Source organism: Eptesicus fuscus, chromosome 7 (assembly GCF_027574615.1).
Source record: "Eptesicus fuscus isolate TK198812 chromosome 7, DD_ASM_mEF_20220401, whole genome shotgun sequence".
Taxonomy (NCBI): domain Eukaryota; kingdom Metazoa; phylum Chordata; class Mammalia; order Chiroptera; family Vespertilionidae; genus Eptesicus; species Eptesicus fuscus.
The window spans coordinates 35,233,780-35,248,853 of NC_072479.1; the positions used below are offsets into that span (position 1 = coordinate 35,233,780).

General features: G+C 35.3%; 1 protein-coding gene across 2 annotated transcripts in view; it reads right to left on the minus strand.

The window, feature by feature from the left end:
• The window catches only part of NAV3 (neuron navigator 3), a 359,287-nt gene that overhangs the window by 210,024 nt on the left and 134,189 nt on the right, over positions 1-15,074 (minus strand). For both annotated transcript variants that reach the window (XM_054718827.1, XM_054718826.1), the window contains exons 6-7: positions 4,102-4,170; positions 589-731 (exon numbers count right to left, since the gene is read on the minus strand). In XM_054718827.1, the coding sequence (XP_054574802.1) occupies positions 589-731; positions 4,102-4,170 (212 nt within the window). The remainder of the gene's footprint in view (positions 1-588; positions 732-4,101; positions 4,171-15,074) is intronic.

Sequence of the window (15,074 nt, forward strand, 5' to 3'; positions counted from 1 at the left end):
TGCATCGTACAGTTAATATATAACCTGACTTTAGCACAGACTTCCACTGTGTTCTTCCTTGCTGATAACTTTGAGTTTTGATAGTTCTATTATGCATTCTTTCAAGAAAATAAAATAAACATGAATAGTTTCTTTACAAGTTCCATTATAATTATCCCTCAAATGCTTATGCTCCAACCTTAATTGCCCAAAACACTATGGTACTTATTTATGTTAACTAAAGCTAAGGATTCAAATAATTTAATATAAATGTATGATTTCATGATAAATGTTCATAAAACATGAGAAGACAAAACAAAATGCTATTTATATGCCTCCGGGAGAAACTATTTGAGAAAGAGATCTTATTCTATGTACAATTAACCACTGAAACATTGACATTGTGGTTATCTTTAAAATGATCTTCAGATAAGAAAGCCCTGAAGAAAGCTGGATTTCAGGAGGGGCAGTTAGAAAACACAGGAAACTTCACTGGTAATGTTTCTATTCCAAAAGCTGTAACACTGCTCAAATATTACACTTAGTATGTAATTGATGATATACATATGTTCAACTGATGTCATCATGCTGTAACAGGCTGACACTTACCTTTTTCATTGCCATTTGCATATGTTGGAGGCTTGTTTTTGTCAATGCTGTTAAAGCTCTGACTTCTCCTATTTAAGTTAGAGGCTCCCTGGGCCTTGCTGCTGCTGCTGCCCGCAGCGGGCACCCTAGAGGGACCTGGAAGCCTGAAATAGTACAAGAAAAATTGCGTCATTATTGTACATTCTGAAAAGCTGTGGAGCGGGAGGTTCTGAGCAGGGAAGAGTTCATAGGAAAATCACAACACATGACGTTCTAAAATCTACGCAGCAGAAAATGTTGCTTTACATGACAAATAAATGCTAAGGTTTGAGAATCTTCAGAAAAAAAATATTGTTTCACTTTTCAGTAAATATAGCTCCAAAGTATATTAGTAATATAGAGCAATTAGAAATCAAGTCACCTTTAACTGAAAGAAACCATACTTACCATACCTTGATGAATAAAAATTTGACTTAAAAGTACAGTAACAATTAAATAAAAAGTGAGGGAAATAATAACACTTTATCATGTTCTCAGGGCATTAACCAGCTACCTGGAGTTGTTTAAGCTGTTCTTATCACTGTAGAGATATTTGTTTTTATCTCCAGTAGCTGTATCCTAAATCAACTTGTACATCAATGACAAGAAGAATGAAGTTACTGAACCAACTGCAAAGAGTAACTACTTATTGAATACTTAAGCTAGCTAGCTACTCTAAAACCTGGAATGCAGAGCAAGGTCACGAGTCCATTCATTTCTGACCAATCTCATTGTCATAAAAACTTTCATTCTGTTGCCTCACAAGTGTAGCCAACTGATCATAGAGTCAATATAAGAAAGACATGGGTCTCAGCAGAAGAAAATCTCTGTTCTCAGAAAGACAATTTAAAATACACCAACACTGACAGTAGCTTCCGCTATCCTTTGTCTATGAAGGACAGGGCATTATGAAATATGTGCAGAAAGTCTTAAATTAGGGGAAGTTTGGCAGGAAGTTATAATCTTCAGTTATTATATTTGGACTATAAATATCAGTTTGGATCATTTCTTTTACTGTTTAAATGGTTTCCATGTTAAAATTTCAAGTATCAAATTTTTTTCATGAATTGTGCTTAAAATGTGCAATTACTATATTTTATTTTATACTACTAACATATCTTATACATAAAATAACATCAATCCACATAAATTAAAAACTAGAAATTAAGAACTAATACTGGCATTCTGAGATATATTTAAATACATGACAGTAAAGGTTGCTAGCCACTTGGTAGTGTTTGCTGCCACCATGTGAATGCCGCTGTGTACTGCTGTGATAATTTCCATTTTAAAAGAAAAGAAAACCCACAAAAATAACCCAGAACTTATAAAACATCACTGAATTTTTTACTGGTATCTTTTATAAAATGCCTAAAATAAAAGAATGTTTATATCTGTCATATTGGTGCCTAATATATCACAATTTCACAACCAGTGTGACAATACTCACATTTTAAATCAATTTACAATATTACTTAACCTTTTGCACTCAGATGTCGAGTGTGACTCGACACGGTTAGCATCGGTAGCAGCTCGTATGTCGGATTGTATTGAATGTATCAATAATTTGAAATATAAAAAAATCCAAATAAATAAGTTTGTATGAAAAGAAACTCCAGTTTTTTATTCTACTGCCGCGTTTTGTAAAATCTGGGGTATTTAAACAATTAAATCCCGAGTAGAATAAAGGAATCGATAAAAAAGCAAGTGAGTGCAAAGGGTTAATACATTATTCCCATAGATGATTAGGAAATTGAATGCTTAAATAATGTAAATACTTTTTAAAACAGTAACGGATATTGCACAATGGAATGAACATAAGGAAAACACAAATAGGAGCTTAAAAACAGAAGTCTTGATTTCTTGGAATAGTTAATAGTTTCAAAATGTTGATTGTATTTTGGAGTTTAAATATGTGGCTAATAAAGATCTCATCAGCTATTTTGCTAATGAGAGGTTGTGTCATACACAAGATTAGAATTTTTTCCAAATGATTCCAGCAATTACATTTTTGCTCAAATTGAATAACGGACATTGTAAGTAAAAGCACAATAACCACAGACACAGGGATTCTGAGAGCCAGTGATTGCCCTCTGCACAAAGGTCTCAATAATTAATTTGGCCAAATGTCCCAATCATAATAAATTTAAAAACTATTCCTGTCGACCCAGTCATTGATTTTAAAAGTTCTTTCCAAACTCACATGTATAAACAAACTTTGCCACCAAACTTGCCCTGCTTGCAATAAAAGTTCATCTGTTTCCAGAAAGCAGTTAAAATGTATTTTAATCTTTACTGTGACCCATGAAGCCAAGTGATCTTTAGTTCTCAGTAAAACAAATTAAAAAATCCATTTGCTCTTCTCATTACCCTCATTTGACAGGCAGCCAGAGCTCCAGATCATTCATCAAAGTAATAAAAAGAGAAATGAGAATAAAGCTAAAAAAAGGAAGAAATCGAGATGTTCTATTAAATCAAAGTCCTTAAAATATATTTTATATGCATGTCTTGGAAGTGGTAATAAAAATGCTTATGTACGTGACAGCTCTCTGTTTGATTTATAACATCTCTGCTAATTTTCATTGAATACCCCTTTAATTTGTCTCTCCAGAATAATTGTAATTATTATGGAGATGAACATAACTTAGAAAACCGAGGTGAGGGGAAAAGCACATACCTCAAGTCAAGGTATCATAAGCAGTCCTTGTGGTCAAACACTGCACACCATGATTCATTATCACAGCAGTGACCAGTAAACCACCCCTGAGATACTTCCCCAGCGAATGAGAGGCATATATAATCACATAATAATCAGGGTACAAGACACATCTGCTGTGGCTTCGCTCAGCTGTTCCATGCTACCATCATGCCTTCAGCAACTTCACAATGAAAAGGGAACCAAACACTTTCAACACATTTTCATATACCAGTATTTTCGTATTTTCCAAACAGCACATAATGAAATGTCATTTATTATAACAGATTGTCTTTAAAATACATACATCATAAAGAAGCCAACATTAAATCTATGATAGATAAAAGAACAGGCCAGGCTGATCTGGTGCTAACTTCCCCACATAAGTCTGCCAGTGTTTCTTCATTCTGCTTCAAAATGTGCAATAATTAATGCATGCCCATCTCAGAAAGCAATTGTAATGTTCGTGCATAACTTCCAGATTCCATGACCTGAGTGGGTTCCTCCAAGCAATTTCTTCTTTGACTTTCTCTAATCCTGGAAGCTAGACTTCAGCCCAGTTATAGCACTATGTATGACAAACCTAAATTAGAAGCAGCCAAATCCCATTTTAATGATCTAACACCATCATGCTCATCCCTGAGACTGCATAAGAATAGCCTCTTAGAAGAATTCAGTCCTCTAAACTTTTCATCCAGAAGTATGTAATTTTTGAAAACAATTAGAATGATAGGACAAAGTATCATGGGGCATTTACTTTATTATCACTATTAAGCAATACATTAGAGATATTAACTGACCTAGTAGGCTTTTTTTGACTGGTTGCAATTCCACTGTGATTAGACTGAGTTGCATATCTGGCTGCCAGACTGTATGAGGAGAAACAGAGAAATTGAATTAAAGAGATTCTTTGAACATGGAAAGAAGGCACAAACTTACAAGAAAACTATGAGTTAATGAAATGCAATTGGAACATGTATACACATGTACAAAGAATAAATTAATTAGAGAATTATGATAATGCAACATATATAGCATGACATTTGATTATGAACACACTATGAAATAATGTGATGCACCCCCTGTAACAAAATGTCATCATTGACTTTAAAATTAAGCCTGTGATACTATTCACATTATTGTAATAGTAGTAGTTTACCTTTTAAAATATTTAATCTTTGTAAATGACTATGAAAACTTCAGGAAAGCTTAAGTTTTACTTATATAATAGAAAGATATCTTCCTCCAAAAGTTAACATAAAAATAAGAGTATGAAATGAGTCATTATTTTCTTTAATAAACTCTTATAATTTGCTGTTTTAACCTAACTGTTAGTTTCAAAACCACCTGATTAAAATATCTGGTTTCTAATAATTTATTGTTGCTCTTTCATCCTCAATAGAGTGTTTTAAGGAAGTAAAACAGATGTTTTTCTGGAGAAAGAGTTACAGAAAAATTGGGGTTAAATTGGAGTTAAATTCTTCAGAAACAAACTGAGCAATTATTAATGACAGCTTCTGGGCATTCTTTAATTATAATTCTTAATGGTTTTAAAATTTAAAAAAATCTTTAATCAAAACCACACAAGAACAGGTTATTTAAACTAAGTTTTGAAGAGCAGTGAATATGTTATAAACTAAACAAAAATGTGTACTCTGAGTTAAATTGATTTCCGAATTACCCCTGGGGTCTGAAATTGGTGTTCTGAAGGATGTGGTGAGACCTGAAACATGCTCACACACCCTGGGATGGTCATGGGTTGACTGATGTGTGGAGAATCACTTCTCAGGTGACTGGGATGACTCTGTGAACACAGTTGTTCCATGCATAGTTTCCCAGGCTTCCCAGGAAACAGGAACAACATGGGGGTGCTGGAATCAGCGGAGAAGGGTCAATTGAGCCCTGCTGCAGTAGATCCAGGTGCTTTGCTGCCATGCAGAGGGTATCTTAGTCAACGATGGGTTCTTAAGATGATGACATATTTCCCAAGTTAACTTTTACCCCGTTGAGCCAGTCTGTGGTGAGAACATGCAGGTCCTTAAAACTTCCTGGCTAGACAGGAATAAATCCTCATGTCTAGGAAGCTTTTCAGGTTCACAGAGCACTTGTTTCTTCACATTTGATTTGAGATTTGTTATTACTTGCATATAGTATTGCTTTCTATATTCTAAGTATACTGGACACTGAGTCAACTGGCCAAATGGCCTCAGTAGCAATAAAAACAGAGGATAATTTAAAATAAAAACCAAAGGGTGTCAGTGAAATAAGAAAATTAATTTAAAATTAAAAAATAAAAGTACTTAAAGTAAAGAAAAACTTTTGTGAATGTCTCAGCCTATTGTGTCAATCCAAGAGTAAGAACTATCTAAAGATTCACCACAGTGGGGTATCCTGTAACTCTCCACATTGAACACAAAATTAGCAGGAGAGATGGCAATAAAACAAGGGACTTGAAGCTACCTCATTGGTTTCTCTTCCATTTTAAGAAATATAATTTCTAGTATATAAGTGAAAAAACAACAACAAAATTTAAAGAGATCAACGAACATGGCCCAAACCAATTTGGTTTTATGGATCATATGTGTTTTCTAATGTAATACAAGAGAATCCTTGTTGCCTATATCTTTATACCAAGCCTTCATACTTCAGTCTTTTGAAACTTGGCTTCTGCTTTGCTTTCCTTGCACTTGTGAAACTGTTCACCAAAGAACACAGAGTTGTGTTCAGTTCTCACCATACTCTTAACATCTTTGCATTTGGCCTCATTATTCCCTCTGCCTTTTTAGTCTCCCTCTTTCAGAGACTGTCATACCAATAAGCTCAATGCATTTGCCCGCCACCATTGTTGTCCATTTTTTCTTTCCTTTAAAGGCCCTCTTTCTTTTAAAGAAATGATTTTTCTTATGTCCTCTTTCTTCAAATACTTACATGCATTCTTTCACTTAGCAATTTGTTTCTTACCTAAGATTTCAAGTAAAATATACTAGAAACTAGAATTAATGTCTGCAACCTACTCCCAGCCATCAATATCAACTGAGTAAAAGATGTCCATTCCCATGATCCTCAAAATCACTATATTAAACTTCCCAATTTTCTTCCTTTATTACCCAAGTCCTAATCAGATCCTTTAATTTGTTGATTTCTCTTCACAGCATCACCATTTTTTCCAGTCGTATGGTCTTGAAACCTTAATTGTTGATTCTGCCCTTTTTCCTTTTAATTCTTGCAGATGTTCAATCAAGACCATGTCATTTGCATCTACTTTCTCATTCAGTTTCCATGTTTATCACACAACTCAAGCTCCCAGCTCTTCCCACAACACCTCTAGCTCCTCTTATTTTTCTTAGTTTTTGTTTGTTTGTTTTTTGTTTGTTTAAATCTGGCTATGACTTCCTACACAGCAAAAAAGCATTCCCCCCCCCTCCAGAATGCTTATAATACCATTTCCCAATTTTCAAATTTATAAACAGACTATCAAAAAGCAGGTGAGTAGGTACAGCTAACATGATTTATTAGTAAAACAGACACAAGGAACATGTAGACACAGCTCTGAGGCAAGTGGGGTAAATAAATAAAGTCAGAACACCAGCGAACTATGGATTTTTCAGACATCTGGAATGAAGATTGCATATTTTTTTCCTGAAATGTTGTCAAATGTAGCTAATGAGTGGCAAAAATATCAGGAACAAAAACACAAAAGATAAAAATATTTTGAGATTCACTGAGTTCTACTAAAGGAAGTATCAGCTCATCTACTTGATAAAGTGGAATATCAAAAGAATAGTTTTATTTCCCCTAACATGGAAGGGAAAAGGAGATTAGAGACAGCCAATTAAAAAAAAAAAAGATGAAACTTTTAGTTAGTAAGATGAAACTCATCTGGTGTCCAATACACAGAAAGATTCAAACTGCCAGAACTTTCTAAACCAGCCTCAGTGCAAATTCCCAGGTGGGACTGTAATATCCATTTACTACAAGAAAAACTTCTCAAAGTAAACATCCTGAATTTCAATCACCAGAGCATCTCTACTCAAAGTGCTGTCCACAGACCAACAAAATAGGCACCACCTGGGGCTTGTCAGAAAGACCGAATCTAGGTCTCCTCCCAGAACTACTGAATCAGAATCTGCATGTTAACAGAATCCCCAGGTGCTTTGCAGGCATAATAAAATTGAAGGAGCTGTGTCTACAGAAGAACCACACACATACAACCTTGCAGGAAACAACAAACTTGTAGTTTCCTAATTCAAACTGCATTATCAGCATAATCGACATATCCCTGGCACGCCTCATTTAGTAACCAGCTGCTACTTCAGATACTGTTGACTCCTTTCTTTCTCTAGAAATGCCAATCTCATCTTTCTTAATGCAACAGCTATCTCTCCAGCCACTCCTCCTATTTCCCAAATAAAGGTCCACTCACTGTCCCCTCCCCTAAATTTTGTACTATGACCATGGATAGTTTCAAAATCATAATCCTAGGCATCAGCTAATTTTTCTCTCCATTCTTTTTATAGCAAATCTATATTTTATACTCAAAACTCAATCCTAAACTCAGAGTCTCCTTTCTAAATATTTCACTGATACTTTTTAGATATTCCACCTGGACCTATCACCTACATTTCTGCCAGGTATTCCAAAATCATTCAAAACCTAACTCATTTTCCTTCTTTCAAAACATCCTTTTCTCTCTTTGATTTTGCTATTTATATTTGGTGTCACCAACATTTTCTCCATTGAACATTATGGAGTTGTCCTGATAATTACCCACATTTTTTTTTACTCCCCTGCCATTTATTTCCTGGACTCTAATAATACCTCTTTGTTAGTCTCTTTGTTATCAGTCCATTTTTATTTTCAGGAAAATCAAATCATTCTCACAGCCAACAGAATTAACTTTCCCAAGAAAGAATGGATGGCAATCTCTTTCTTTGAAATTGTTGTTGACTCTACTTGTCTGTAGGATAAAATCCAAGCTCTGTGATTTGGTATAGATGCTTCAGCATGTCTCCCCTCCTCTTTTACAGCTTCATCTCCTCTGTACATCCTCCACCCCACGTTCTCCACTGTCACCACACCTCTTCCCGGAGGCCTTTTCCCTTCGTTCCATGGGCTTTCTCATGAGGTTTCCTTCATCTGAAACACTGTTCCTTCTCTTATCCACATTACAAAATCTTATTTCTATTTCAAAATCTTGCCCAGACATCAACTCAAGTTGAAGCATGTTTCAAGTCCAGAGTTAGTTTTTCTCTCCCACTGGTGCCTAGGTTTTTATTCTTCTCTATTTAGTTGACATGGAAATTTATCAGGTTAAATGTCTGTATGTCTGTTTCCTGAACTGATTGTTTTTGCTCACCAGGCCAGGCATTACATTATGTCATTATGTCCTTTTTTTTTTTTTTTTTTGCATTCTCAGTTCCTCCCATGGGGTTAGTATGTGTTCAATAACTAAATAATTTATTAATTTTTACTGGGGAGTAGTATCAAACAATGATACAACACATCATTTCAGCTAGGAAAATTGTTTCAAGAATGGAATGATCAAAAATATACTAAAGAAGAATATAGAAACATACTCATCTTCATTGTGTCCTTATTAAGTGACAGGCAGTTTATATTTTCTCATTTCTTTCTTTCTTTTTTCTTTCTTTCTTTCTTTCTTTTTTTTTTTTGCTGATTTTCAGGAATTCTTTATTTAATTGAATTTACTGGGGTGATACTGGTAATATTTGAACAATAAGTAATTTGTACAAGTTACACCTCTTGTAAGTAGCAGTGTTGAAATTTAAACTTTCGTTTGTTAGTTTCTATCACCTGTGCTCTATTGTGTCATAACATATCATCTTCTTGCAAACTGAACACAAATGGTAATATTTTAATGCTTCTTTTGCTATTAATTCATTGCCTTGTGGATCTGCAAATACCTCCAAGATATTATAACAGTAATTTCATACGTCATACAGAAAATCACTCTTCCAATATCAAATAAATCTACTTTCAACAGATACTTTTCAGCGTTCAGACAGATAACATTAAATAATTTCATTCAACAGGTCACATGTAGAAATCTAGAGTAGGCAGTAACAAATATTAAAGGGTAAGATACTTTTAGTATCAAAGCAGCTCTCCTCGAATATCTTCCAAGTAAATACTAGCTTTAAAAACTTTAAGCAGCATGTTAGTCAGGGAGAGAAAATACAGCATATTATTTATAACTTCCCATTCCCATGCCCACTGCACACATGGCCAATCAATCACAGAACTTTTTTTCTTCTGCTGCTGCGTTAGCCTCAAAGTCCTTGGCCAGGATTCAAGCAACACTTATTAATAAAAAATAGAATAAGAGTAAAAATTATTTTCATCTCTTCTTTAACATCCCATCAAAATATTGCTACAGTTGAAAGGTTCAGTACAGGATTTTTGTAGAAGATTCTATTTCTGTTGTAGCTATTCTAGTAGTGGACTTTTATGCAGAAGTAAAAACTATATAATCCTATTCCTTAGTTTTTATCCTCAAAAATAAAAATAAGCCCATACATAAAGTGCATGTACATCATTAAAAATCGCCAAAACATAATATATGAGCCTCACACAATCTATCATTCTTTATTTCCAGTAGCTGCTAACAAGTTTATTCCAAAATAAATCTTAGTTGGGACTGTTGATATTTGAATTGTCTTGATTTTTGTTAAAATTACAAATATTTTTAAATGTATTTTTTCTTATTCATTCATTCTGAAATATTCTTTTAACACCCAATGTTTGCCCAAGTAAGAACCTGAAGAACCACAGTACCTGGCCAAGGAACTGGGCCTTTCTCCTGCCTGCAGTGGGAATACCAAAGGTTTCAATAGAATAAATGATGAATTTTCAGATTAGAGAGATTCTTTCCTTAGATGTGTAAAGGTGGAATTAGAGGAGGAAGGGCCTAGAGACCAAATAGGCAATCACTGCTATAGTTCAGGCAAGACTTGATGAGGGTCTACATGAGGACAGAGGCGCAGGAAGTAAATGGTTAATCAAAGAAGTTATAATCATGGACAAAGAAAATGTAGAAAAGGGAGGAATCTCAGATGGCTCCAGGGCATCTTCTTGAATTGCACAGTAAAGTTTCAGAGGAGTAGAGTATAGTAGAACGAGATGGAATGTCCTTAGTATAGTGTATAAAGAGGAAAAAAATTAATTCTCCACTTCTAAGTTATGTCACTAGTCAAACTGTGAATGAAGTAGCAGGAGATACTACGAAGATGGATATTCGCAGGTGACTAAGTCCATTTTCATGGGACAGATAAAGTAAAGATCACTGTATGATCTTATTATAGTGGTTCTCTTATAAAGTGTGTGAATACTTTTGGATGTTGAATGAATAAATACATACATACAAATACATACATACATACATACATTCATACGAAATTGACTTCATACCCCTAAAGTTTTTACAGACGGACAAAGATACTGAGAAATTTTATTCAGTTTTGTGTTCCTTTTTTATATTCATTGATACAATAAACCAATTAATGAATCATGAAAAAGACTTGTTGATTGCCTACCTATATTGGCACTATGCTGAAAAGATTTAATTTGGAAAAATTAGTTTTAAACATACAGGGATTAGTTATTCACTCTGAGAAGTATAACCCTTAAACCATGTTTACTAACACAAACCCCTTCCTAAAACATGTCATTGGTTATATAATGGAAACTGAATTTACTTCAAGCTTGAAAGGAGAAGCACAAAAATATTAGGCAGGTGTGCAAAAAGTGATACATTTGAATATTTACTTTCTGTGAGTCATTAAACTGAAATGCCAGCACTAAAAATCTAGCACATTTGTCAATAGCACAGAATCTAGAATTAGACTGCACTACCTGAAGACCAGCTCATCTGTTCTCTGCCTGTATCCTCATCCATTAGTGAGCCCCTGAATGTACTAAGGCCCCATAGGAAGCTCTATAAATATTCAGGTGAATTTAGTACAACATAACTATATACTATATATATCTGAATCACCAGAAACTGTCCCAAAGGACATTGAAGAACCATCTTTCTCAAAGCAACACACACAGGGTAAGCCTTCCAGAACCTATAAGTCTAAGCACTGTACAGAATTCAAAAGCCTCTCAAATATAGAATTTAATAAATGTTTTGTTTTGTGATATGTGGTTATATGAAAATATAGTTCTGATATGCTTAGAAGATATAGCATATTTAATACTTCAACCAGAGTTTCATGTTAGATTTACACTCTAGATTTCACAACTAATTTTGAAAGACAAGAATAAATATCTCAGAAAATGAGGCATTCTTCAACAACAACAAAAAAACACCTCACAATTTGTCTTTAAGAAGGTAGCAAACAAGCTACCATAACTCTGAATATATTGCAAAAGGAACATTCTGTGGTTCGCTCTCTTTACCCATAAATGTAGTCACCAGAATTTTGTTCTGAGCCCTCCTCTCCTACTCCCCACCCCAGCTTTATACAATTTTCTTGAGTAATCTCTTCCATTGTTATGGTTTCAATCAATAAAACACAGTTAAGCTAATGTTCTCAGGTCTTTATCTCTGGCCCTGACTGTTCTCCTGGGACTACACTAGAAATGGTCCCACTGAAATCTCAAATCCATAAAAGCCAAAGCTGAACTTTTCCTCTCCACCTCCTACTCTTCATCTGCTTCCACTTTTACATTATTATTTTATTCTTTATTGAAATACATCACTATTCAATGAGACAACAAAAATAGAAACGTGATGATTTTCTTTCACCCTTATCTCCAAACAGTCCCCGAGATTGCTGTGCTGGAGACACCCTGCGTGGTCATTATCCCAGCTAAGCTGCCAGATCCATGAATAAAAAGTTACCTTAGAAGTGGATTCTCCAGTTTCAGATTATTAGCTTCCAAGCAGTGCCTTCTAGAGGTGAAACCTGTCTGATTTGTAGGCTCACAAAATCCATAAGAATAATAATGGCTATTGCTTTGTGCCACTGTACTTGTTTTTTGTTGTTGTTTATTTTTGTTGTTAATCCTCACCCAAGGATATTTTCCTGACTGAGGCCAGGGATCAAACCTACAACCCAGGTACGTGCCCTTGACCAGAAATTAAACCCATGACCCTTTGATGGGCGAGGCCAACACTCTAACCACTGAACCACACAGGTCAGGAGCTGGGTTTGTTTTTTTAAACAGTAATAGATACCTTTAACACAGTTCTAGCTGCACTTTTTCCTTGGCTGGATAGTGGCCATTTCTGAGGGTGAAATGACATTTCTCTCATCAGTGCCTTCCCATGGGCTCTTTCCTCGAACTGTGGTCACTGGTAACTATACTCTGTTAGACTAGTTAGCATACCTGTTGGATTATCTGGGTAAATAGGTCCTCTAATGGAGTGTGGGCAACTTGAAAGGTAAAGCATCACGGTTTCTCAGCCATATGTCTAGCATAATTCTTGGCATGTAGTGGGGGCTGAATCTTTATTTGTGGAAAGGTAACATTTGAACTTTCAACCACCAATGGAAAAAAAACACTGGGCTCTAACATAATATACACTGAATGGCCAGATTATTATGATCTCTGAAAGCATAATAATCTGGCCACTCAGTGTATATTCTGTATAATAAAAGGCTAATATTCAAATTGTCCCCTCGACCAGGAGTTCGACCAGCAGGCAGGCTGGCCAACCACCCATGTCCCCTACCCCTGGCCAGGCTGGCCGGACCATACCAATGCACGAATTCATGCACCGGGCCTCTAATATATATATATATACTGAGTATTATTATTATGTGTTCAGAGATCATAATAATCTGGCCACTCAGTGTTTAAAGAATCACTAGGAATAATATCATCTGTCATTAAAACATAATAATATCATCTATTATTAAAACATTTCATTTCCATATGGTATACATTAACTATGCCCAACTGTACAGTTATTGGTTAACACATAAAAATCAGGCACATTGTGAAGAACAGTATGGAGTTTCCTCAAAAAACTAAAAATAGTACTCCCATTTGACCCAGTGATCCCACTTCTAGGAATATATCCCAAGAAACTAGCAGCATCAATCAGAAAGGATATATGCACCTTTATGTTCATAGCAGCACAATTTACCATAGCTAAGATTTGGAAACAGCCTAAGTGCCCATCAGCAGATGAGTGGATTAAAAAACTGTGCTACATCTACACAATGGAATACTATACTGCGGTAAAAAAGTAAAATTCTTTTTTTTTTTAAACATATTTTATTGAATTTTTACAGAGAGGAAGGGAAAGGGACAGAGAGTTAGAAACATAGATGAGAGAGAAACATTGATCAGCTGCCTCCTGCGCACTCCCCACCAGGAATGTACCTGCAACCAAGGTACATGCCCTTGACAGGAATCGAACCTGGGACCCTTCAGTCCGCAGGCCGACGCTCTATCCACTGAGCCAAACTGGTCAGGGCAAAAAAAGTAGAAATTCTTACTATTTGCAACAGCATGGATGGACCTGGAGAGCATTATGCTAAGTGAAATAAGCTATTCAGAGAAAGATAAATATCACATGATCTCACTCATTTATGGAATATAATGAACAACATAAACTGATGAACAAAAACAGATACAGAGACAGAGAAGCATTGATCAGACCATCAAACCTCAGAGGGAAGGTAGGAGAGGGTGGGGGAAGGGGGAGAGATCAACCAAAGGACTTGTATGCATGCATATAAGCCTAACTAATGGACACAGGGGGGTGAGGGCATGAGTAGGAGGGGTGGGGGGCAATGGGACAATAAGTACACATATGTAATATATTAATCAATAAAGAAAAAGGAAAAAAATCAGGCACAGCTCGGCCAGTATTTGGTTAGCGGTTGAGCATCGACCCCAGAACCAAGAGGTTACCAGTCAGATTCCGGAGCAGGGCATATGCCAGGGTTGTGGGCTCCATCCCCAGTCCAGGGCATGCAGAGGCAGCTAATCGATGATGTTTCACTTTCATTGATGTTTCTATCTCTCTAGCCCTCTCCCTTTCTCTCTCTAAAAACCAATAACAGCATATATTTTTTTAAAATCAGACACAAAACAGTCATTCTTAAAATGTATGTACTTAATAAAAATCTAATTGGATAAACTATGCTTATCAGAGCAAGATAGACCATAAGGACATTTTTTTCATATTATGTAGATTTTTATAACTACCTGTATTAAGAAATTTTATAAAAAATTCTTTTAGAATCTCCCCTATTCCTCCCTTGTCTATCTACCCTCAGTCTTAATGTCACACAAACATATTATGAGTGGAAATCCCTATACAGAAACCCTATACAGTCAAACATTAGTACTCTTGATTCCCAAAGAGAGAGAAAAGTGTTCTTAATCATAATATCATTTGTCCTTTTAATAGCACTGTACCCAAGGCACCAAGGGAGAATAGAAAGAAAGAAATCACAGAATTTGATGTAAGAAATTTCTTGGGCATGGGGTTTAGTTAACAATTTTTACCTCCTAATGGTACTTTTCTTTTACAAGATGCTATGTTAAAAAGGTAGAAATTATTTCCTTCAAACTTCACTGAGAAGAAATTATGAATATGTTACCCAAGATATACTATAATTAAATGCATGGAAATAAAGTTTTAAACTGAGAATTTTTAGACAAAATAATCTTTGAAGACAGTGAAGCACATTCACTAAAATTTTAAAACTGAGATAGATGGAAATATATTTCCTTATACATCCTACTAGAGGCCTGGTGCACGAAATTCATGCATGGGGGGGGGTATCCC